The sequence below is a fragment of the Myotis myotis genome, unplaced genomic scaffold (assembly GCF_014108235.1).
Source record: "Myotis myotis isolate mMyoMyo1 unplaced genomic scaffold, mMyoMyo1.p scaffold_m19_p_58, whole genome shotgun sequence".
In the NCBI taxonomy this organism is placed as follows: domain Eukaryota; kingdom Metazoa; phylum Chordata; class Mammalia; order Chiroptera; family Vespertilionidae; genus Myotis; species Myotis myotis.
Window position 1 is genome coordinate 59,853 of NW_023416366.1, and position 25,976 is coordinate 85,828.

Sequence of the window (25,976 nt, forward strand, 5' to 3'; positions counted from 1 at the left end):
GGTTTTAGGTCTTCCTTGAATGTTTGGTAAAACTCCCCTGTGAAGCCATCTGGCCCCGGGCTTTTGTTTGCTGGAAGCTTTTTGATTACTGCTTCGATTTCCTCCATAGTTATTGGCCTATTGAGATTTTTAGATTCTTCCTGGTTAAGTTTTGGAAGGTTGTATTTATCTAGGAATATGTCCATTTCCTCCAAGTTGTCTAGTGTGTTGGAGTAGAGTTGTTCATAGTATTTTCTAACAATCCTTTGTATTTCTATGGGGTCTGTTGTTATTTCTCCTCTTTCATTTCTGATTTTGTTTATTTGGGTCCTCTCTCTTTGTTTCTTGGTGAGCCTGGCTAGAGGTGTATCAATCTTGTTTATCCTTTCAAAGAACCAGCTCTTGGTTTTGTTGATCTTTTGTATTGTTTTTTTTGGTCTCTATGTCGTTTATCTCCGCTCTGATCTTTGTTATTTCCTTCCTTCTGCTTACAGTGGGCTTTTTTTGTTGCTCTCTTTCTAATTCTTCGAGTTGTAGAGTTAGGTCATTTATTCTCATTGTTTCTTGTTTCTTGCAGTAGGCTTGTAGAGCTATGAACTTCCCTCTCAAGACTGCTTTTGCTGTGTCCCATAGGTTTTGGATTGTTGTGTTTTCATTGTCATTTGTTGCCATGATGTTTTTTATTTCTTCTTTGATCTCACTGGTGACCCAGTCGTTGTTTAATAGCATGCTATTTAGTCTCCATGTGTTTGATTTTGTTGGATTGTTTTTGTTGTAGTTGATTTCCAGTTTTATGCCTTTGTGGTCTGAGAAGATACTTGATATGATTTCAATTTTCTTGAATTTGAAGAGACTTTGTCTGTGACCCAATATATGGTCTATCTTTGAAGATAACAAATGTGCACCCGAGGAGAATGTATATTCTGTGACTTTGGGGTGAAATGTTCTGAAGATGTCAATTAATTCCATCTGATCTAGTGAGTCATTTAGGATTGATGTTTCTTTGCTGAGTTTCTGTTTAGAGGATTTGTCCAGTGGAGATAATGGGGTGTTAAGATCCCCTACTATGATTGTATTGCTGTCAATCTCTCCCTTGATCTTCTCCAGAAGATTTCTTACGTATTTGGGTGCTCCTATATTGGGTGCATATATATTTACCAGAGTTATTTCTTCTTGTTGGACTGCTCCCTTTAGTATTATGAAGTGGCCTTCTTGATCTCTTTTTATGTCCTTCACTTTGAGATCTAATTTGTCAGATATAAGTATTGCTACCCCGGCTTTTTTTTCACTTCCATTTGCCTGAAAAACCTTTTTCCATCCCTTCACCATCAGTCTGTGTGCGTCTTTTTTTGTGAGGTGGGTTTCCTGTAGACAGCAGATATATGGGTCATGTTTTCTTATCCACTCATTTACCCTATGCCTTTTGACTGGGGAATTTAATCCATTTACATTTAAAGTTATTATTGATAGAAACTTGTTAGTCGCCATTTTTGTTCTTTACCGCTGCGTTCCTTCTTTGTTTCCTGTTTTTTCTATTTACAGCAGACCCTGTAGCATTTCTTGCATTGCTGGTTTGGTTGTAATAAACTCCCGTAGACCGTTTTTGTCTGTGAAGCTCCTGATTTGACCCTCAATTTTGATTGATAGCCTCGCTGGGTATAGTATTCTTGGATTCAGACCCTTCCTTTGCATGACTTTGTATATTTCATTCCATTCCCTTCTTGCCTGATGTGTTTCTGTTGAGAAATCGGTCGCTAGTCTGATGGGGGATCCTTTGTAGGTAACTTTCTGTCTCTCTCTGGCTGCTTTTAAGATTCTTGCTTTGTCGTTGGTGTTTGCCAATTTAATTATTATGTGCCTTGGTGTCGGTCTTTTCGGGTTCATTTTGTTTGGGACTCTGTGAGCTTCTTGGATTTGTGTGAGTTTTTTCCTCCCTATATCAGAGAAATTTTCTGTTACTATTTTTTCAAACAGGTTTTCTATTCCTTGCTCAGTTTCCTCTCCTTCTGGCACCCCTATTATTCGGATGTTGTTTCGTTTAGCATTGTCCCAGAGTTCTCTTAGGCTCTCCTCCTGCTTTTTAATTTTTTTTTCTAGAAGCTGTTCTGTTTGGGTATTTTTTTCTGCCTTGTCTTCTAGCTCGCTGATGCGGTCCTCTGCTTCTTCTAGTCTACTGTTGATGCTTTCTATTGAGTTCTTTATGGCAGTGATGTCGTTTTTCATTTCTTCTTGGTTTCTCTTCATTTCCTCTTGGTTCTTCTTCATTTCCTCTTGGTTCCTACACATATTGTTGAATTGGTCTTCCATTTTTTTCATCCACCTTATGGCCATTACTCTGAATTCTTTCTCTGACAGGTTGCTTGCCTCCATTGCCTCCATTTCGTTTACTTCCTTTTCTGATGATGCCTGTTTTTCTTTCATATTTGGGTTGGTTCTTTGTTTCACCATGATTTCTCTTCTCAAGGTGTTTGGTTATGTAGTTCTCTCTCTGCTTTAGGGGATGTCCAACCTTTCCGTGAGAAGAAGCAGTGCTCGTCTGAGTTCAGGCAGTGACGCTGCTTGAGATCCCTTGTTTCCAGGTTAGTAGCTGGTCTCTGGATGCCGGCAACAACCACCCAAGATGGCGCAGTCTCCGCTGCTTAGCTGGCGCACCACGAGAGGCTTCAGCCGCAGTCTCCAACTGTCCTTTTTTTCCTGGGGGTTCTCGGTCTTTCCTAGCTGCAGACAGTCTCTCAGCTGAAAATCCTCTGCCTATTCGGGCTGCATGTTACCCGTTTCAGCTGCTCACCCTTATCTGCTCCAGGACAAGGCACAGGACACGTCCGTTTATACCGCCGCCATTTTTCCTCCTCCAAGACCAAGTCTTATGATAAGTCATAATGTTATATATTAAGTACCTTCTATCTGCCAGGCTCTGTTACATACATCCTCGATCCTCTTATCAGGGTGGTGTTTTGATCCACTTTGTACAGAACCAGACACTAAGGCTCAAGGATAAAGAACACAGATGCTAAAATTAATCAGTCTGTGAATGGTGAGATGAGCCCCGCCTTTTCCCCCGTGTGTCCTTGAACAGCTGGGTTTCTCTTTCAGCCTCATCCCTTAAGTGAGACCACACAGGGCCTGCCTTCAGGGTGATGGGAAAATGAGCTGAGGACACCGAGGGGCCAGCCCAGCATCTGGACACCAAGAGGCTCTCAATGGTGGCTGATCACAGCATCTCATCCCTCCAGGGACATCCAGGCACCTCGGGTGTTTATGACTTGACTTACTCCAGTGACTTACTATAATATCAAAATGCTTGATGTATGTTAGGAAGCAAGTTAAATATTTACAGATGTAAATACTTGTTAATATGTGTTGTCTGTCCACTGTTAGAGAAGATGTTGAGTAATAACCATTGTGAGTCACTCTAAATTATTTTTCCATAGGAAGAAACTGCTCTTGCTTTTGTTGTATTTTGTTTGTTTGTTTGTTTGTTTAAATCCTTCTTGTTGGGAGTATTATATATGTCTCCTCCCGCCCCCCCCCCCCCCGCAATTAACTTCCTCCAGCCTGCCCAAGACCCCTGCCCCAGGTCTTTACCGCCCTATTGTCTGTGTCCACAGATTATATATATATATTACTTTGGTTGATTACCTTCCACCCACTCACTCTCCCATGCCTTTCCTCTGAGATTCCCCACTCTGTTCCATGCTTCCATGTCTCTGGATTCACTCCATTCATCAGTTTATTTTGTTAGATTCTACATATGAGTGAGACCCAGTGATATTTGTATGATACTCTCCAGGTATCAAAGGGAAGAGATTCTTCCTTTTTACTGCTGCATAGTATTCCATGGTAAAAATGTACATCAGCATTTTTATCCACTCTTCTACTAATGGACACTTGGGTCTATTTCCAATAGATCTTAGCTATTGGAAATTCTGCTGCTATAAGCAGAGGGGTGCACACATTCTTTCTGATCGGTGTTTTGAGTTTCTTAGGATATATTCCTAGAAGTGGGATCACTGGGTCAAATGGCAGTTCCATATTAAATTTTTTGAGGAAACTCCATACTGTTTTCATAAGGGCTTCACAAGTCTGCATTCCCACAGCAGCTTATTAGGGTTCCCTTTTCCTCATATCCTCACCAGCACTTGTCATTTGTTGACTTATTGATGGTAGCCTTACTGACAAGTGTGAGGTGATACCTTATTGTAATTTTAATTTGCATCTCCAATGATCAGTGACTTGGAGCATTTTTCATATGTCTTTTAGCCATCTATATGTCCACTTTTCAGAAGTGTCTACTTAGGTCCTTTACAGATTTTTAAATTAGATGTTTGTCTTCTTTTTGTTAAGTTGTATAAGTTCCTTATATATTTTGTATATTAACCCTTATCAGCTGTATCTGCCAAATATATACTCCCATATAGTGGTCTCATGTTTCATTTTGTTGATGATTTCTGTTGCTGTGCAGGTTTTTATTTTGATGTAGTCCCATTTGTTTATTTTCTCTTTAGTTTGCTTTGCCCTGGAGATGTATCCATGAACATATTGCTATGAGAGATGTCTGAGATTTTGCTGCCTATAGTTTCTTCCAGGATTTTTATGGTTGCCCAGCTTACATGTAAGTCTTTTTTCAAAATATATTTTTATTGATTTCAGAGAGGAAGGAAGAGGGAGAGAGAGAGATAGGGGTCCTCCCACCCCACAGTTTCCCATGCATTTAGTAATGAGACATTTCCTCTGCAGAGTGCAACAATTCCAAAGGGAATGGGGAAGGGGAATCAGCTAAAAACAGTTACTACAAAGAGTAAAACTACTCATTGATTTTGTTCCTGTGCCCAGAATGGTGGAAAATCACCTGGGGAGGAAAGAAGGTGACTTTGAACTCAGGACTGGATTTGTTGTTGACCCTGCCCCTCACTCAGAGTTCACTTCTCAAGACACGAGTGTCCTCCTATATAAGCTGAGGATGATGAAACGCCATCCCAGAGGAGAACCAAGATAGTGGCGTAAGGTACAGATCTGTGCGTGCTGTCTCCCACAACAACATCGAGACTACCAACTATAAAAGAAACAGTTGTCATTCAGAACCATGGGAAAGCTGGCCCAGTGGAAGCTCTACAACTGGAAGGAAAGAAAGAAGAGCATTGAGACTGAGTAGGTTGTGCAGAGACTCCAAGAACGGAGGTACAGAATCGTTCGGCAGGCTGGCTGCAACTGGATGCGCGGTTTTTTTCAACCAGAAGGGGATGCGGACTATCAAATCCACTGAGCATGTTTGGGGCAGGATACTAAGGTCCCAGACCCCTACGGGGAGAAACGGATTGGCCTTACAACGGACCGGAGAGGGAGAGTGGCTGTCGCTGGCACTCGGGGACGTGAGTTGCTGAGGCTCGGAGTGGCGAGTAGACGCAAATGCCATTGCCCTTGGCCCCGCCCTGGTGATTCCCGGGGACCCCGCCCTACTCAAATTACATCCCCAATCAAGCTGTGCTAGTGACACAAAGAGAACCATCTATGCTTTTGCAGCCCAGCCCAGCAGAATGCAGATTTCAACTCCTCGCATACATAAGGGACACAATAAAGAAGCAGAATCAGGATCGGAGGAAGCTGGAGCCAGACACGGCTGGGCCGGCGATGTGGAACCACTGTAGGAGGAAACGCACAGACAGGCCCACCAGATCCAGTCTCACAGAGGACGCTGGGTGACGGCAGACAGGCAGTCCGTGCACATGGTAGAAAACGAAATCCAAGCAAGCATACCAGATATTCAGCCACCAGGAATGCCTGGAGATTTTGTCCAGCAAGGAGCCCCCCAACAAAGGACAGAATGCCAAACTTCGTGTTGCTGAGGCGGCCCCCGAGAGGCTGGGACAGCCCCTGTGAGGCGGGGACAGCACCTGTGAGGCTGAGATGGCCACTGTGAGGCTGAGATGGCCCCTGTGAGACTGAGACGGCCCCTGGGAAGCTGAGAAAAATACCAGATGAACTCACTGATTTACGGATAATAAGAAACATTATAGACTGATGAACAAAAATGGATACAGAGGCAGAGCAGCATTGAGCAGAATGTCAAACTACAGTGGGAACCCTGGGGAGGGCTGGGGGGGAGTAGGAGATCAACCGAAAGACTTATATGCATGCATATGAGAAAAACTAATGGACACAAGACACTGGGGGGGGGGGGGGGAAGCCGGGGGAATGTCAAGGGAGAGAAAAAAGGAGACATGTGTAATACTCATTGTAATACTTTAAGAAATAAAAAAAAAAAGAAACACCATCCCAGCATTATTAGAAAGATAAAAAACAATATATGAAGTTTTGACAGTGCCAGATGCTTATTATCCCTATATAATAAAGAGCCAATATGCAAATGGACATCACGCCCTCACCCCACATGCGGTAATGGCTCAGACAATCAACACTGGGGAAAGAGGAATGGGGACCAGCCAGACACAAATGAACTTAAGAGAGGAATGGGCCCAGCCAGGCTGCAGCCGGGGAGAGGGACAAGCCACCCGCCCTGTGGTCCTGGGTGCCAACAGCTGCACCTGCACCTGCAGCCCAGCCTGGGAGAGGGACAAGCCGCACACCCAGCAATCCCAGGCGCTAGCAGCTAGGGCTGCAGCCCTGGAGAGGGACAAGCAGCACGCCCTGTGGTCCTGGGTGCCAGCGGCTGCGCCTGCACCTGCAGCCCAGCCTGGGAGAGGGACAAGTTGCATGCCCGGCAGTCCTGGGCGCTAGCCGCTGGGGCTGCAGCCCTGGAGAGGGACAAGCCGCCTACCCCGCGGTCCCAGGTGCCAGTGGTTGAGCCTACACATGTGGCCTGGAGAGGGACAATCCACATGTCCCACAGTCCCCGCAGTCCTGGGTACCATGGATTGTGCCTGTACCTGCAGCCCAGGAGAGGGACAAGCTGCCCTCCCCATGGTCCTGGGTGCCAGTGCCTGTGGCTGTGGCCCGGGAGAGGGACAAGCTGCCTGCCCTGCAGTCCTGGGTGCCTGCAGCTGTGGCCCAGGTGAATCCGCCCACCCATGGTCCCCTGCGGCTGTAGCCAGCCCAGGTCCTGGAAGCCTGCTGACAGCCGGAGGGAGGGAATCCTGGGTCCCGGGTACGGGGTGAGGCAGAGGTGGTTAGGGGCGATTAGGCCAGCAGGAGTGCAGTTAAGTGCGATCAGGAAGGCAGGCAGAGGTGGTTAGGGGAGATCAGGCAGGCAGGCAGGCAGGCAGGCAGGCGAGCGGTTAGGAGCCAGCAGTCCCAGATTGCAAGAAGCAATTGGACATCCCCTAAGGGGTCCTGGATTGGAAAGGGTGCAGGCCGGGTTGAGGGACTCCACCCTCCACCCATGCATGAATTTCATGAACTGGGCCTCTAGTTAGTTATAATCACAATCATCTTCACTCTTTATTATTCTCCTTTTATAGCACATTCCACCCCACCCCTGTGGTATTGGGTCCTCTGGGGAGGTCTCCACCTGGGCAGACAGTGAGCTTCAACACCAATTCCCATGACTTCACCCACAAGAATATGGCCCTGAAATTATTCCAAGATGGAAATGAGATTCCAGCCTCAAGACCACTGCAGACCCAGATGGAGACAGCCCTTTATACAGCAAGCAACTCCAGCACAGCCAAACTATCTGAGACCATCCAAGGTAGATGTCCCTCATACCCAGCTCAAACCCACACCTGGCCCCTGTCCTCCAAGGCTGCTCCTCCCCCTGCTCCTTGCTTCACGCCTGGAATCTAATTCCAGACAGTCGATCCCATTGCCAGGCACCTGGATGTGCCCATCACTCATCTCTGTTTAAGACCAGTTCCCAGGTGAACATCTATCCCTATACTTGGTAGTTTCATCTACTTCACCAGTAACAACTCCAGTAACAGCACCTACTGTAACCCACGCTCCTATGTCCTTGGTGATTTCACTTGTTTTGCTATACTTATTATGTTTCTCCTATATGCTGGGGCTGTGATTGGTGATTTCTCACATATCACCCAGGGAGCAGTTACCAGTCCTTAACCACCTACTTTCTGCAGGGACCTCTGCTTACTGATTTCATTCATATGCAAAGAGATTGCTGAGTTGTGAGCACTTGCTGGATACTTTGAAGTGTTCTGGGTTACTTTGAAATTCAAAGTAATTGCTGTGGTGGGGATGCTTAGTTATGGAACCCTCCTCTGTGATCAGTCTGTTCTATGAGGTCAGAGCTTCTGCCCTGTACGGTTTGTTTTGCCCATCTTGGAGGTTACCTACCACACTTTCAGACAACATGGTGAAGCTCACCTGATCAGTAAAGAATCACCAGCACCTCCAGCTTTCCTGGTTGCAGAACGGAAATATGTACCAAACCTGTACAGCCTCGACCCATGTAGAGAAAAGCAAGGGACCAACAATTACAAGAGCTGGCTCCTGGTGAATTTGTCTACAGGGAGGGTGTGATGCTCACTTGTCGGGTGGAGCATGATGAGCAGCAAGTGGTCACCAAAATCCTTGCCCTGGAGGCCTCTGCTCACCACAAGGACCAGCAGAGATGAACCCTCTGGTGAGGCCTCTACTCTAAATGAACTGCTTTTTAAATTTTATCATTTTTAGTATTAAAAGTAGTAATTTACGCTTCTTATAGAAGAATCTCCAAATTTATAGATATGTTAGCATTTTGAATGAAGCTCCCTTTTTCCCATATTCCACACTCTAAGAGTCACCACTGGTGAGAGTTTCATAAATACCTTGATAGACCCTTGACACCATTTTCATTAAAGAAATAAAAAGGAAGAAAGAGCATCCTGTTCAGTGCCACTTGTTTTCTTCACCTAAGTCACTGTGTTCACTGTTCATATCATACCTGCCCTTCTCCTTGCTCTTTTAATCTCTTCATGGCCCCTAATCCACCCTACACTTTCCCACCTGGACCAGACACACAGCTGTGAGTAGTCACAACATGGCAATTCTTCGTCCGCTATTTATGAAAAGAACCAGAAATAAACACAATTGTTCACTGAACATTCTTACATGTACATTTCTGTTCTTCTGTGAATTCCTTTCCTGTAAAGCACCTTGTGGAATGTGCAATTTTATAGAAGGTATTCAGGGAGCAATGGAGGGGTCTTCACAAGACATTCTTGTCATAATAACATGTGATTGGGCTAAGCTAATCAAGATAATCTGAGAAAATATTCAAGATTTTACTGCCTACTTTATCTTATATAGCTTTGATTGTATTGAGTCTTACATTTAAGTCTTTAACCCATTTAGTGTGCATACTTGTGTATGGTGGAAGGACATAGATTTGATGTTTTGCACAAATCTGTCCAATTTTCCAAACACCATTTATAGAATAGACTGTCTTTCCTGCCTTGTATATTTTGCCTCCCTTGTAAAATATTAATTGACCTAATAAGTGGGGATTGATTTCTGTGTTTTCTATTCTGTTCCAATGATCTATGTATGAGCTGATGCCAGTTCCATGCTGACTTTATTACTAACGCCTTGTAGTATAGTTTGATATCATGTTGTGTGGTTCTGACAACTTTGCTCTTCTTTCACAAGATTGCTGGGGCTATTCGGGGTTATAATAAAACTGTGACTGGGAAGATCATTCCAATTGTCAAATCAGATGCCATTCTCATGTTTTCCAGCATTCAATATTCACATTCCAAAAGAGAGATTTCAGAATGAAATTGTAAGTTGTGAGGTCTCTTTTTCATTCAAAATATAATCCAAAATTTTCAATACTATCTGATGTTTCCCCCATTACATAAATTCCAAACAAACGATCTGTAAGGACGATTTAGGATGGGGAGAATAGGGAGATGGTATAGTCATAACACCTCAAAAGAGAATGACTGTGATATCTATGTAGCTGGGAATGAAAAGAAATAAAGGAATTGGAGATAGGAAGGAAATGAAAAAAGTATCATTTATGCTACTAATTTCAGAGTCAGTATTGCATCCTGGAAAAAGATATCCTCTCTTTCCACATGCTGAATTCATATCAATTTTTCATCCTGGTTCTTTTCCATCTGCTATTTAATACTACATCACTCCTATTGCAATGTTTTCCTTCTAATAATGGAGTATCTCTTCCACAACTTGAATGTGGTATGTTTCTTCACTTCATATTATTGTAAAAACACCATAATTTATGACACCACCAAGTTGTGACCTGAATAAATGGGCAAACACTGAATGTCTTTGGTGACATCAATAATAAACAATGAAAATAGTAACTAAAGGAATACTGACTTAGTTTTTCTAATAAATAGATGGTATGAAGTGTACCACATGAACTACAACTTCATATGCTCATTGTGACATTACTTCCATTTTCAAGATATTTCTGTATAATAATGATTTCAATGGAAGCCATTCCTCTGAGCACAACATATAAGGAACATTTCATGAGCTAGCCCATCTAATAAGAGCAATATGCAAATTAACCCTCACTCCATCACTCCACAACAAAGATGGCGACGCACATTGCGGCCGGGGCAGGACACTAGTGACGTCACCCCGGCAATGTGAGCCCAGCAGGCAAGTGTGCCCGCAGGCAGCACCCAGCAGGGCCTGCTTGGCTGTTGCCGTGGTATGGAGCAGGCAGGCCCCGCAGAGAGCAGAGAACCATAGGGAGCGGGCCCAAGCCGTCAGTAGGACCTCCCCTGAGGGCTCCCGGATTGGAGAGGGTGCATGTCAAGTTGAAGCCCACCCCCCACCCCCATGCACGAATTTCATGCACCAGGCCTCTAATGGAACAAATAAAATATACGGCATCTTACATGAGACACAGAAATGTAAAAAGCATAGAACTGCAGTAGGAGAATCTGAGAAGAGTCATCAGATCAGGGAGAAAAATCAATGTAATGTAATAAAAGATACTTCACATAATAAATCTGTAAGGTTTGTTAGTAAATCAGCAAATGTTTCTAAATAACCAATTTTAATCCATTATTTCCCTTTTCTTCTGAAGATATGAGTACATACATACACACAAACTTCCTCATTACTCCTCTTACTCCTAAATACATTTTTATGTTACTATATTTACATACTGCATTTAATGCAAAACAAAATGTGTACAGCTGTTATAAAAACTCAGAAAAAGTCCATGCTATTCATATATGTATAAACATATACATATATATGTATACATTATATATATATGAAAAAATGTTGTGAGGATGCAGAAAACCAAAAATTGGGCTTCTCAATGTATTCTTTTAGATATTTGTTATATTAGCATTTGTTAAGGAAACCCCCCTGGTACTGGATGGTGTCCAGCAGTTTCCCAAAAGACCACAGATAAACTGGAAATAAAAGTTTATAACTCACGGAGGAAGTACACGGCACGCCTGCAGGGACTAACACAAGGCAAGACAGGATGCAGGAAGAGAGTGGCAGTACACACAGTGTAGGTCTGTATTAGGATCACTATGTGGAGTGCCTTGGGGTTCTTGAGCTAGGTCCAGATTGTTCTACTCAAAGCAAAATCAGCAAGGTTTGGCTAGCTCTTCAGAAACCTTACATAAGGGGCATACAAATTGAAGGCCCTGAGATGCACAAAAGACTATTGTTCACAAGGACTGCTGGAGAAGTCATATCAAAAACTTACATTCACTTATGACACTGGAATCTGGTGTCTGTGTGCATTAGGATTTCATGGGAGTTCAGTTCAAAATGTTTTAGCTACACAAAATAAATGACAACACTGAAACACCACACACTTTTATATAAACCCTTAAAAACAATCCCATTAGATATTTTTTGTAACCATCATAATGTCCCAGCAGGTACAATGAATAAAAAGATAAATTATGGGTAAACTCATTACACATTATTTAGGGTTTAAGGCCTGTGAGTAAATGATGTCACTCCACTGGATTACAAGTTGTTAGCCACAATGGTGAATAAGGTGGGAACCATTAAGACTGATGGCATGTCAACACCTCATTCATTACACATCACTGTTAACATATTTCAATTACTTCATCTTTATTAATGAACATATTAAGTCCACACATAGTCTAAACAAAGCATTGCAAACACACTGTATTGCCTTGGGTTGAAATACACCTTACAACCACTCAAAGAATCATGAAATAAATTAATCATATTAATACCTTTTTAAAAAAAATCACAAATTCTGTTATACTAAAAAAAGGATACAATGGAGGCAAATTACGTTTGTCCTAACATTCATCCCCTTGATATTGTGATTTATACTAAAAAATCATGTAACTATCCTTAGTAGACTGTCTAAAATAAGTATTCTGATTTAAAGCCATATTTGAAAAGTGTTATTGACTTACTAGTTTCTAACGTGAATTCTCCGATATTTTACATTAATTTGCATTATCTCCTTTCACACATTTTCTACTTCTTTAAGTCACTTTCACGCACAAATTCTGCAGACTTTTCTATAATGTGTATTTGGGGGAAAGATTTTCATCACTTATTTCAAAGGCAATCTCTGATATTCAGGAAGACTCTGGGTCGAGGTAAAGGGGGTTTTTTTGTTGTTGTTGTTTTATATTTTATTGATTTTTTACAGAGAGGAAGGGAGAGGGATAAAGAGTTAGAAACATCGATGAGAGAGAAACATCGACCATCTGCCTCCTGCACACTCCTCACTGGATATGTGCCCGCAACCAAGGTACATGCCCTCGATCGGAATCAAACCTGGGACTCTTGAGTCTGCAGGCCGACGCTCTATCCACTGAGCCAAACCAGTCAGGGCGAGGTAAAGGGTTTGCACGTTCTTTAAAGTTTCTCTCCAGTATGAATTCTTGTGCATCAATTAAGATGTAAATGCTGAATATAGGCTATGCCGAACTTTTTTATTTGCATGGCTTCTTTTTATTTTTTTATTTTTTATTTTTTTTTTATTTTTTTTTTTTATTGCTTAAAGTATTACAAAGGGTATTACATATGTGTCCATTTTATCCCCCCGCCCTAGACAGTCCCCTAGCCTCCCCTATCCCCCAATGTCTTATGTCCACTGGTTATGCTTCTATGCATGCATACAAGTCCTTTAGTTGATCTCTTACCCCCCTACCTCCTGCCCCGCAACCCTCCCCGGCCTTCCTGCTGCAGTTTGACAATCTGTTTGAGGCAGCTCTGCCTCTGTATCTATTATTGTTCAAAAGTTTATAATGGTCTCTATTATCCATGAATGAGTGAGATCATGTGGTATTTTTCCTTCATTGACTGGCTTATTTCACTTAGCATAATGCTCTCCAGTTCCATCCATGACGTTGCAAATGGTAAGAGTTCCTTCCTTTTTAGAGCAGCATAGTATTCCATCGTGTAGATGTACCACAGTTTTCTAATCCATTCATCTACTGATGGGCACTTAGGCTGTTTCCAGATCTTAGCTATGGTGAATTGTGCTGCTATGAACATAGGGGTGCATATATCCTTTCTGATTGGTGTTTCTGGTTTCTTGGGATATATTCCTAGAAGTGGGATCACAGGGTCAAATGGGAGTTCCATTTTCAGTTTTTTAAGGAAACTCCATACTGTCTTCCATAGTGGCTGCACCAGTCTGCATTCCCACCAGCAGTGCACAAGTGTTCCTTTTTCTCCACATCCTCTCCAGCACTTGTCGTTTGTTGATTTGTTGATGATAGCCAGTCTGACAGGTGTGAGATGGTACCTCATTGTTGTTTTGATTTGCATCTCTCGGATGATTTGCATGGCTTCTTTTTAGTATGAATTCATTAAAGTTCAGTGAGCCTTGATAAATGGTTAAAGGTTTTGATATTCTTTATGTTTCAATTGTTTCAGTCCAGCAAGAATTATATGATATTGACTAAAGTTTCAACACTGGATAAAGACATTACGACATTCTATGTACTTGTGAGGATTCTCTCTGGTATGAATTCTCTGATATTTAATGAGGTTTGGGCAATGGTTGATGTTTTTTCCATATTGTTTAGATTGCTTCTATTTATCATGTATTCCCCAATATTGAACAGAGCTAGAGCAAGGTTAAAGGCTTTGTCACACTTCTCACACCCCTAAAGCTTCTCATGTATTTGGTAAGAATTGTGCAGTGTAAAGGCTTTGCCATATACTCAACCTTCATAAGGCTTCTCTCTGATGAATCCTTCGATGTCTAGAAAGGTGTGAAGACCATGTAAAGGCTTTGCCACATTCTACACACATATAAGGCTTCTGTCCTGAATGAATTCTCTGATGATGGGTAAGGGTTGAAGACCGGCTAAATGCTTTGTCACATTGCATACATTTATAAGGCTTCTCTCCAGTATGAATTGTCTGGTGTTTCTTAAGGCTTCCACACTCATTAAAGGCTCTGCCACATTCTGTACATTTATAAGGCTTCTCTCCAGAATGAATTCTCTGATGTCGAATCAGATGTGAGCCCGACATAAATACTTTGCCACAATCACTACATTTATAAGGCTGCTCTCTAGAATGAATTACCTGATGTCGACGAAGATTTTCTCTCCAGTTAAAGGTTTTGCCACATTCTCTACATTCATAACACTTTTCCCCAGAATGAACTCTCCATTTCTTAAGGCTTTCTCCCTTGTTCAAAGCATTAACACCTTCTGTACATTTATAAGGCTTCTTTCCAGAATGAGTTTTCTCATGTAGAGAAAGACTTAAGCTCCCGGTGAAGGCTTTGCCACACTGTTTACATATATAAGGCTTCTCTCCACTATGGATTCTCTGATGTCGAACCAGTTCTAAGCTCAAGAAAAAGGCTTTGCCACATTCTTTACATTCATAAGGCTTTACTCCAGAATGAATTATCTCATGTTCTTTAGGGGTTCCACACATGTTAAAGGTGTTGCCAACGTCTGTACATTTATAATAGTTCTCTCCAGTATGAATTACCTGATGTTGAATGAGACTTGACCTGTGGATAAAGGCTTTGCCACATTCTTTACATTTATAAGGCTTCTCTCCAGTATGAATTCTCTGATGTTGAGTAATGCTTTTATAACAGTTGAAATCTTTGCCACATTCTCCACATATATAAGGCTTTTCCCCAGAATGGACTATCAGATGTTGCTTAAGTCTTCCACATTCATTGCAGTAATCATTACATTGATTACTTCTCTCTTCATTAGGTGAACTCTGGTAATCATTGAAGAGATAAAATCTTTTAAAGAGGGCTCTAATATCATTGCACATATAAAGTTGTTTCTAATTACCTATTCTGATACCTATCTACATCCTCCCACATTTACAAAATGTATACACTCTGAAAGACAGGTGAATATTTCTCCATGAAAGAATAATGGAAAGTTCTTTGAGGGATTTGCAAAACTAATAATTTTTACCTTCATTTTAGAAAGACCTACATTTTAGCAATATTTGACAATTTAATCAAATCCTACATTAGATCATTCACAAAATTATTTGCACAATGGACTAGCTGACTTCTCTGATATTCCAAATTTTACTTTAGGGAATAAGGATGTATGTATGTATTAATTGATTTATCTATATATCTATTTATTCACTTCTTTATTCATTTTAATCCTAACCTGAAGACATGATTATTGATATTTATAGAGAGTGAAGTAGAGAGAGAGGAAAAGAGAAAGTGAAGAACATCGATCAATGGCCTCCTGCATGCAACCAGACCAGGAATCGAACCCACAACGTTCATTATATAGGGCAAAACGCCAATCAACTGTGCCACACTAACCATGGCAGCAAATATGTTTTTTAAATTTTATTGGTCTTTACGTTCAGAGACCATTGCTCTGTCAACATAGCTGATGAAAAGTAGATATTTTCAAGATTCTTTTCCCCAAGATGTTTTATATACTTAATCTCCTTAGGCAACAAGGATTTTATTAAGGATAATTGCCCCACTTTGATTATATCCATCAGAACATCCTTTTTTTTCTCTTCATATTACTTCACCCATTACAAAACTTTCATTAAGTGTAAATTCTCAGTGCCACACGTGCTAGATCTTACCTGTTGCATTTTCTGGAATGAATCTTCTACGTCTGACTTTATAAACAAACCCTGGGTGACTTGAGAAGACAGAGCTGAAATATAGCAAATTAAGTATGAAACACTACACTCAAGTAAATATTCTTTAAATTCTAATGTGAGATGGCAGAATAGGAAGCACAACTTTTTTCCTCCATGGAGATGCTAATTGACCCAATTACCTTCTAAATTGCTTCAGAAGCCAGTTCAAAGACCACAATACTCACCAGAAAGCACAAAATAAAAAATTCATTATCAAAGAGAAAAACAAGTTACCTACATTTGCCCACAATACCTACTCACCCTTTGTGACATACTACAAAATAACTGTGGGATAACTCCCAAGTCTCAGTTTCTTCTCAGAATAGAAATCAATGAGTGCACTGTGTCTCCAGTAGTCGGGACTTTTTACAACTGCCTGAGGAACTTGTTTCTCTTTTGAATGACACAGATTTAAAAGAAATGTTAATATACTGTGACTGCATTATGGTGGCTAAGAAGGTAAGAGAGTAATTGTTCAAACACCAGAGAGACTGCAATGCTGAAGAAAGACATCAGAAATGGTTAAGATGTGAAATCAAATTATGTTTTAAACTGGGAAGTTACAAAACACACACACACACACACACACACACACGCTTCTGGTCAAGATGCAGCAAACAAAAGCCCTGGTCCAGACGGATTCACAGGGGAGTTTTACCAAATATTCAAAGAAAACTGACACCTGTACTCAAGCTATTCCAAAAATTTCAAGAGGTAGGATCACTTCCAAACTCTTTCTATGAGGCCACCATCACCCTAATTCCAAACCCAAATAACGACATGACAAAGAAAGAGAACCACAGGCCAATATCCCTGATGGACATAGATGCTAAAATCCTCAACAAAATTTTAGCAACCCGGATCCAGCAATACATTAAAAAGATCATTCATCATGACCAAGTGGGATTTATTCCAGGGATGCCAGGCTGGTACAATATTTGGAAATCAATAAATGAGATATAGCACATGAACTGATTGCAAGACAAAAATCACATGATCATATCAATCGATGCAGAAAAAGCATTGGACAAAATCCACCACCCTTTTCTGATAAAAACTCAGCAAATTGGGAAGGGAGGGAACATACCTCCAAATAATAAAGGCCATATATGACAAACCGACAGCCAATATCATACTCAATGGGCAAAAAATAAAAGCACTTCCCTTAAGAAGACAGGGATGCCCTCTTTTACTAGTCTTGTTCAACATAGTTCTGGAAGTCCTGGCCATAGTGGTCAGACAAGAAGAAATAAAAGGCACCCAAACTGGAGAGGAGGAAGTAAAACTCTCATTATTCACAGTTGACATGATACTGTACATAGAAAACCCTAAAGAGTCCATCAAAAAACTACTAAATTTAATAACTTAATTCAAAAACATAGCAGGATACAAATTTAACATGCAAAAATCTATTTCATTTTAATAATAGTGAACTCTCAGAAAGAGAAACTAAAATAACAATCCCATTTACCATTGCAACAAAAAAATTAAGATACTTAGGAATAAACTTAACCAAGGAGGTAAAAGACCTATACTTGAAAAACTACAGGACATTTTTTTTTTTTTTTAAATATATTTTATTGATTTTTCACAGAGAGGAAGGGAGAGAGATAGAGAGTCAGAAACATCGATGAGAGAGAAACATCGACCAGCCGCCTCCTGCACATCCCCCACCGGGGATGTGCCCGCAACCCAGGTACATGCCCTTGACCGGAATCGAACCTGGGACCTTTCAGTCCGCAGGCCGACGCTCTATCCACTGAGCCAAACCGGTTTCGGCAACTACAGGACATTGAAAAAAGAGGTAGAGGAAGATATAAAAAAGTGAAGAATATATACCATGTTCATCGATTGGTAGAATAAACATCATTAAAATACCAATACTACCCAAACAATCTACAGAGATTCAATGCAATTCCTATTAGAATACCAAGGGCATATTCCACAGATCTAAAACCAACACTCCAAAAATTAAATGGAACCAAAAAGACCCTGAAGTGCTGCAGCAATCTTGAGAAAGAAGAAAAAAGTAGGAGGAATCACAATACCAGATATCAAGTTATACTATGAAGCCATTGTACTCAAAACAGCCTGATACTGGCACAAGAGGACATACAGAAAGCCGAGAGACATGAAAAAATGCTCAAAGTCATGAATCATCCGAGAAATGCATGTCAAAACAACAATGGCATATCACCTCATACCAGTCAGAATGGCTATCATCAACAAATCAATCAATGACAAGTGTTGGTGAGGGTGTGGAGAAAAAGGAACCCTAGTACACTGCTGGTAGGAATGCAGACTGGTGCAGCCATTGTGGAAAACAGTATGCAGTGAGTTTCCTCACAAAATTAAAAATGGAACTCTCATTTGACCCAGTCATTCCACTTCTAGGAATATATCATATCCTAAGAAACCTGAAACACTCATCAGAAAGAACATATGCACTCTTATACTGATAGCAGTGCAATTTACAATAGCTAAGACTTAGAAACAGCCTAAGTGCCCATCAACAGATGAGTGGATAAAAAACTATGGTACATTTATACAATGGAATACCAAGAGGTAATAAAAAAGAAAGAACTCTTACCATTTGCAACAGCATGGTTGAACCTGAAGAGTATTAGGCTGAGTGAAATAATCCAGTCACAGAAAGTTAAGTACCACATGAGTTCACTCATATGTGGAATCTAATGAACCAAATAAACTGATTATCAAAAATAGACCCAGAGTCACAGAAGCATAAACAGACTTTTGAACCCCAGAGGGAAGGCAGGGGAGGGTGGCTAGGAAGAGATCAACCAATGAACTTATATGTATATATGCATAACCTGTGGGCACAGACAATGGGGTGGTGAGGGCTTGTGGGGGAGGATGGGAGTGGGCTGGAAGAGGTTAATGGGGGAAAACGGAGAACCTATGTAATACTTTCAAAAATAAAGATAAAAAGAAAAAAAAAGATGGCAGTGTAGGTAATTCCGGCACTGGCATCCTCCCACAACCACATAAAATATACAACTAAACCATAATTCAGAAATGCCAGAGACCTGGCTGAATTAAGTTTTAAAACTAAGGATATAAAGAAGAACCTTCATTGAGATTGGGACCGGGGCAAAGTCACAGAATGGGTTGGTCCCATGTTGATAAAAATCATGAGATATATTTCTGCTGCAGAAGTCATGTTTGAGGAGTGAACGGTCCCAGGCCACCAGCCCAGGGTTCCAAAGCAGAGCAGAGATGTGACCATTACTACGGCTGTAAAAACTAGCAGTGATTGTGGCTGAGTGAGTCAGAGAGTGGATGGAAACCCAGGCAGTTCCTCTTAAAGGGCTCGTGCTCAGGCTTACTCAGACTCATGCCTTCTGAGTGCTATGGATGCAGCTCGGCATGAGAGACATACAGGGAGGAACTGAAATGTCTTGCATAAGGGAGAGAGCAGGAGGAGGAGCTTTCTCCCAGACATAAGCTCTGATAGAAGCCATTGTTGCTTTTCTGAAACTTTCCCCGCAAATGGCTATCAGATAGGGGCCATAGCTGAGTCTCCATCTACCTGTCTCAGACTTTTCACCCCACCCTGAAGATTTGCTGACTACCTGCCCCATCAGCTTGTGGGGCGACCCAAGCTATTTCCACTGGCTATTCCATACAAACAGCCTGATTGGCTTGAGCTTCAGTCTTTACTACAATATGTCAAATAAGCATCAGCTGGCCCAAGTGTGCCCCATACCACTTGCTAAGTAGCCCCAGGCCAAAAACGATATAATGTCTATTCATTGCAGTGTCCACATGAAACTAATATAATATTGTATTTGCAATTATAATTGAAAAATAGAAAATGAATGAAACACAAACACACACACACACACACACACACACACACACACACACTCCAATTACACTTTCCAGAATAGGTTTGACAGGCCATTAAAAATCTAGCACAGTGGGGGGGCAGAAAGGAGACATCTGTAGTACTTTAAACAATAAAGAATTTAAATTAAAAAAGTAAAATATGGGATATACAGGCAAAAAAATCTACCACAGCTGACAGGCGGGCATGGCTCAGTGGTTGAGCTTTGACCTATGAACCAGGAGATCAGGTTTGATTCCCTGGGGCAGCATGTAGAAGGCAGCTCATCATGATTCTCTCTCATCATGATGTTTCTATCTCTCTCTCTCTCTCCCTTCCTCTCTGAAATAAATAAAAATATATTTAAAATAGTAAACACATTCCTGACCGGTTTGGCTCAGCAGATAGAGCGTCAGCCTGCAGACTCAAGGGTCCCGGGTTCGATTCCGATCAGGGGCGTGTGCCTTGGTTGCGGGCACATCCCCAGTGGGGAGTGTGCAGGAGGCAGCTGATCAGTGTTCCTCTCTCATCGATGTTTCTAACTCTCTATCCCTCTCCCTTCCTCTCTGTAAAAAAATCAATAAAATATATTTAAAAATAAATAAAAATAAAATAAAATAGTAAACACAACCGAACAAAAACAATCTACCACAGGTAATTATTTGCCTTGTCTTGTACAAAGCAATTTCATAAAGAATGTGCTGCTTCTAATGACCTTAAGTAGCAGCAAAAGATCACAAGGCTTACGAAGAAACAGAAAAACAGTCCAGCCCGAGGAACAAAATAAATCTCCATATACTGGCCCTAAGTTAACTAACATCTGTTAATTACCTGACAAAGATCTCAAATATGCCGAAACTGGTTTGGCTCAGTGGATAGAGCATCGGCCTGCGGACTGAGGGGTCCCAGGTTCGATTCAGGTCAAGGGCATATACCTGGGTTGCGGGTACATCCCCAGTAGGAGATGTGCAGGAGGCAGCTGATCGATGTTTCTCTCTCATCGATGTTTCCAGCTCTCTATCTCTCTCCCTTCCTCTCTGTAAAAAATCAATAAAATATATTTAAAAAAAAAAAGATCTCAAATAAACCAACATAAAGGGGAAATATTGCAAAATATAGAAAACATAAAAATCTAAATATTATCATCAAAACTATGCATGGGAAAAATTAAAATGCGACAGAAAGTGTAAGAAAAAAAAACATATATTGGGAGCTGAAGGACCCAGTACCTGAATTTAAATATACAATAGAACTATCAGCAACAGACCTGATCAAACAGAAGGAGAAATAAGACAACTTGGACACCTATCTCTAGTGTTCCTGGTTTGTGAGAACTAAATTCTAGTATCTCAACCGCTTCCCTCACAAATTAATTACATGAGACATAAAAGATTAAAAAGAAATATGCCTCACCCAAATATACCCTCTCAAAAATCATTTCCATTGAAGCCAAGCTTCCCAAACCATCGTTTAAGGTCTGGCTTCCTCTGTCAACCTTGGCCTCTCATCTGGGTCATCTGCTTCCTTCATTCCCACCTACCTGGGTGGATGGATACTGTTCTTTTTCTCTTCAATTCCCAGGGCTCCTTCTTGTGTTCCAAAAAGGTGACCAGGTCTGGCTTAGACACAGCAAGACCTGTTTATGAGAAAAAGGAACAGGAATTTTAAAGGAGATTCTCCAATTTCAAATATATACTGAGCTCAAGGGAGAAGACAGGACATTGTAGAATATCAGAATAGTCTAGAAAAAGTTTCCCCAAAATATTATTTTCTGATGTCACCTTTACCATACTAGTGACTACATTTAAAGTTTTCAGATTCTGATTTCCACTTGCAAGTGCACCAGCAAAACCCCAGTTGCTTTCCTTAATAACACGGATCTGAAACTCTATCATAAAAGCAGAAGCTACAAGCGGACACTGTGCTAACGAAGACAACAACGCCCTGCGGGTGGAGGAGAAATTCTGGAAGGACGTGGTCCTCACCCAGGGACACCAGGTTCCTGTAGTTCTGCAACATCACGTCCCTGTACAGTTCCCGCTGAGCTGGGTCCAGGCACGCCCACTCCTCCTGAGAGAATTCTATGGCCACATCGCTGAAGGTCAACTGCCCCTGAAATTGAAAGAAAAAGCAAACATTACTCAAGTGGCCATGGGCAGAGGTCATAATGTCACCCAATAAGAAAAAAGTTCGAGCCCTGACCGGTGTGGCTCAGTGGATGGAGCGTCGGCCTGCGGACTCAAGGGTCCCGGGTTCGATCCTGGTCAAGGGCATGTGCCTGGGTTGCGTGCACACCCAGTGGGGGGTGTTCAGGAGGCGGCTGATCGATGTTTCTCTCTCATCGATGTTTCTAACTCTCTATCCCTCTCCCTTCCTCTCTGTAAAAAAATCAATAAAATATGTGGTTTTTTTTTAAAAGAAAACAGTTCGATTGAACTGTTGTTTTTGGTTTTTGTTAATCCTCAACAGAGAATATTTTCCCATTGATTTTTAGAGAGTGGAAGGGAGAGGGAGAGACAAAGAGAGAGAAACACATGGATTGATTGTCTCCAGCATGCGGCCGACCCAGGGCCTGGGAGCAATCCTGCAACCAAGGTATGTGCCCTTGACTGGAATCAAACCGGAAAGCCTTCAGTCTACAGTCCAGAGCTCTATCCCCTGAACCAAACCGGCTAGTGCTGATCTGATTTTGAGCCAGGGAAGTACCCTGAGTTATCCAATAACACCACTTTGACACTAATATTCTCTAATGTATTTTGAGAAAGAAGGATGTCATATGACCCACAAAACCACAGTTGAAGCTTTACTTTTCTAGAAGACAAATTTTAAAAATAGCCGGGCCATCGTGGCTCAGTGGTGAGCATCAATCTATGAACCACAAGGTCATGGTTCAATTCCCGGTCAGGGCACATGCCCGGGTAGCAGGCTTGATTCCCAGGGTGGGGCATGCAGGAGGCAGCCAATCAATGATTCTTACTCAGCATTGATGTCTCTATCTCTGTCTCCCTTTCCCTTCCTCTCTGAAATCCACAAAAATATGTGGGTTTTTTTGGGTTTTTTGTGTTTTTTTTTTTTAAATATATTTTATTGATTTTCTACAGAGAGGAAGGGAGAAAGATAGAGAGCCAGAAACATCGATGAGAGAGAAACATCGATCAGCTGCCTCCTGCACATCTCCCACCGGGGATATGCCCGCAACCCAGGTACATGCCCTTGACCGGAATCAAACCTGGGACCCTTCAGTCTGCAGGCCGATGCTCTATCCACTGAGCCAAACCGGTTTCGGCCACAAAAGTATGTTTTAAAAAATAACAATAATAAATAAAGGCATCAACACAGGCATTCATTTTTGAGTGCTTCGTTTGAATCATAGAGGATCAAGTGTACCAGTATATATTTTTTAGGTGGAGAAGTCATTCTGAGTGACAACTATAAAGTACTTCTAAAATTTTAAGGATTTCTGGGGTGGGGCCTGAGTTTCCACATGTTTATCTAACTCACGTATGACTATCGATGCCAATGTGTCTGGTTCATGTGCTGCACTTTACATAGCACAGAAGAAAACACAGGAAACAATTCATATACAAGACTTTGAATAGTTTTATGGAATTTACAAATCTCACTGATTAGTAAACCTAACAGCCGCAGTCCTTCTTTAATACATTGTTCTAACAGTTTTATACATATTAATCAATCTCAAAAGTAATCAAAGAACAATATTATTCTTCCTTTTTCAAAAAATAAGTTTTTGTTGATTAGAGAGAGAGTGAAAGGTGGAGAGATAAAACATTGATGAGAGAAACATTGATGAGCTGACTCATGCATGCCCCCTACCAAGGATTGAACCGGCAACCCGGGCATGTGCCCTGACTGGGAACTGAAGCAGTGACCTCTCAGGGTCACCACTCAACCAACTGAGCCATGGCGATTGTTTCTTTTTTATGAGAAAATTTTGTAAAACATCCAGCATTTGGTAGAGCCTGGGTGTTATTCCAAACTTTACCTGGAATTTGTCAAAAAGAACAAAGACCAGCACACAGACACAACTCTCATGAATGTACACAGCTGTTGTAATTGTAAAGAATAGAAACAGCCGAAACCGGTTTGGCTCGGTGGATAGAGCGTCGGCCTGCGGACTGAAAGGTCCTGGGTTCAATCCCGGTCAGGGGCATGTACCTGGGTTGCGGGCACTTTCCCAGTGGGGGATGTGCAGGAGGCAGCTGATCGATGTTTCTCTCTCATCGATGTTTCTGACTCTCTCTCTCTCTCTTCCTCTCTGTAAAAAATCAATAAAATATATTTTTTTAAAAAAAGAATAGAAACAAGAAGGTAAGAAAGAAGAGCTCAACGTTAGCATTTTCTGCAAAAACCAAGACATACAAATGGAAATAATGTACACACTGAATGCAATACAAAATAAAATTTTCATGTCAACAAATTACCCTGAAGTTTATAAGCTGGTTAGGTTCAGTGGATAGAGCGTCGGCCTGTGGACTGAAGGGTCCCAGGTTCAATGCCTGGGTTGCAGGCTCGATCCCCAGTAGAGGGGGTGCAAGAGGCAGCAGATCCATGATTCTCTCTCATCATTGATGTTTCTCTCTCTCCTTCTCCCTTCCTCTCTGAAATCAATAAACATACATTTTTTTAAAAATTTAACTCTGTAGCTCAGGAATTTGGCAGAGAACACCTGCACCAAGTGAAAATCAGATGCAAAGGAAATCACATCAGGGGACTGAAGCACGGGAAAGGACACAACATCACTAACATCAGCTTATACCAGTGGTTCTCAACCTTCCTAATGCCGCGACCCTTTAATACAGTTTCTCATGTTGTGGTGACCCCCAATTTCATTGTTTCAAATTGAACATAATTAAAGCATACTGATTAATCACAAAAACAATATGTAATTATATATGTGTTTTCCGATGGTCTTAGGCGACCCCTGTGCAAGGGTCGTTCAACCCCGAAAAGGGTCGTGACCCACCAGTTGAGAACCGCTGGCTTATGCAGATTTCAATCCACATACCTCCCAGACTCTGTAAATCGAACAGTGCATTTAAAGCAGTGGTCCCAATGTGGGGCAATTTGACTTTAAGAGGGGAAATTCAAGAATGAGTTAACAATGAATTTTTTGCATTTCTTATGGTTCTAGGGACTTCACATAGAGTATATGAATATATATTGTGACATATTTATACATTTCAGTTATCTATTATGTTTTGAAACTTTATTTGCTATTTTTTTCATATCACTCCATAGTATTAGTATTTTTAACAATTCCTTAGTGATTTCTTCCTCAGTATTTCGATTGTCCTTTCATTCTTTTACTTTTCGCTTTCATGGATGCCATGTTCTTTGGAAGCTTGTTTAGACCAAGTTAATGGCCTTTTAGGGTTCCTCCACAAGAATAGAAGTTCACTTTTTGAATAATAAGAATTATATGTCACAGGAGGGGTATCAGGATTTTAGAGATGCTTAGGTGGGGCACGGCCAAAAAAAGTTTGGAAACCACTGACTTAAAGAGTATTTCTTTCTGTCCGGCCGGTGTGGCTCGGTGGTTGATTGTTGACCTATGAACTATTAGGTCACAGTTCAATTCCCGGTTAGGAATCCCCAGTGTGGGGGGTGTGCAGGAGACAGCCTATCAATGATTCTCTCTCACCATTGTTTCTCTCTCTCTCTCCCTCTCCCTTCCTCTCTCAAATCAATAAAAATATATATATTTTTTAAAAAGTATGCCAAACCGGTTTGGCTCAGTGGATAGAGCATCGGCCTGCGGACTGAAAGGTCCCAGGTTCGATTCCGGTCAAGGGCATGTACCTCGGTTGCGGGCACATCCCTAGTAGGGGGTGTGCAGGAGGCGGCTGGTCGATGTTTCTCTCTCATCGATGTTTCTAACTCTCTATCCCTCTCCCTTCCTCTCTGTAAAAAATCAATAAAATATATTTTAAAAAATAAATAAATAAATAAAAATAAAAAGTAATTCCTTCTTATCAACGTAGTGAGCAAGTCTCTTGCAACGATTTTTCTTTCAGACCTATCTGATCTAATCAGGGCCTGGTTAAATGTGCAGTGTCTCAATCCTGTTCTACAAAGCAGATGTTGCAGCCATACGAAATCTAAAACCTCCATCTCCCATCTA

General features: G+C 41.4%; 1 protein-coding gene across 8 annotated transcripts in view; it reads right to left on the reverse strand.

Moving 5' to 3' along the window:
- LOC118657513 (putative protein ZNF720) overlaps nucleotides 1–25,976 on the reverse strand; it is a 47,940-nt gene that overhangs the window by 16,080 nt on the left and 5,884 nt on the right. For 2 of the 8 annotated variants that reach the window (XM_036311586.1, XM_036311585.1), the window contains exons 3-6: nucleotides 21,820–21,946; nucleotides 21,375–21,470; nucleotides 15,928–16,001; nucleotides 14,830–15,072 (exon numbers count right to left, since the gene is read on the reverse strand). In XM_036311586.1, the coding sequence (XP_036167479.1) occupies nucleotides 14,830–15,072; nucleotides 15,928–16,001; nucleotides 21,375–21,470; nucleotides 21,820–21,946 (540 nt within the window). Of the gene's footprint in view, nucleotides 1–13,654; nucleotides 15,073–15,927; nucleotides 16,002–18,577; nucleotides 18,783–21,247; nucleotides 21,471–21,819; nucleotides 21,947–25,976 lie in introns of those variants that run through there. The other 6 variants (XM_036311582.1, XM_036311581.1, XM_036311587.1 and 3 more) reach the window with 5 other exon arrangements.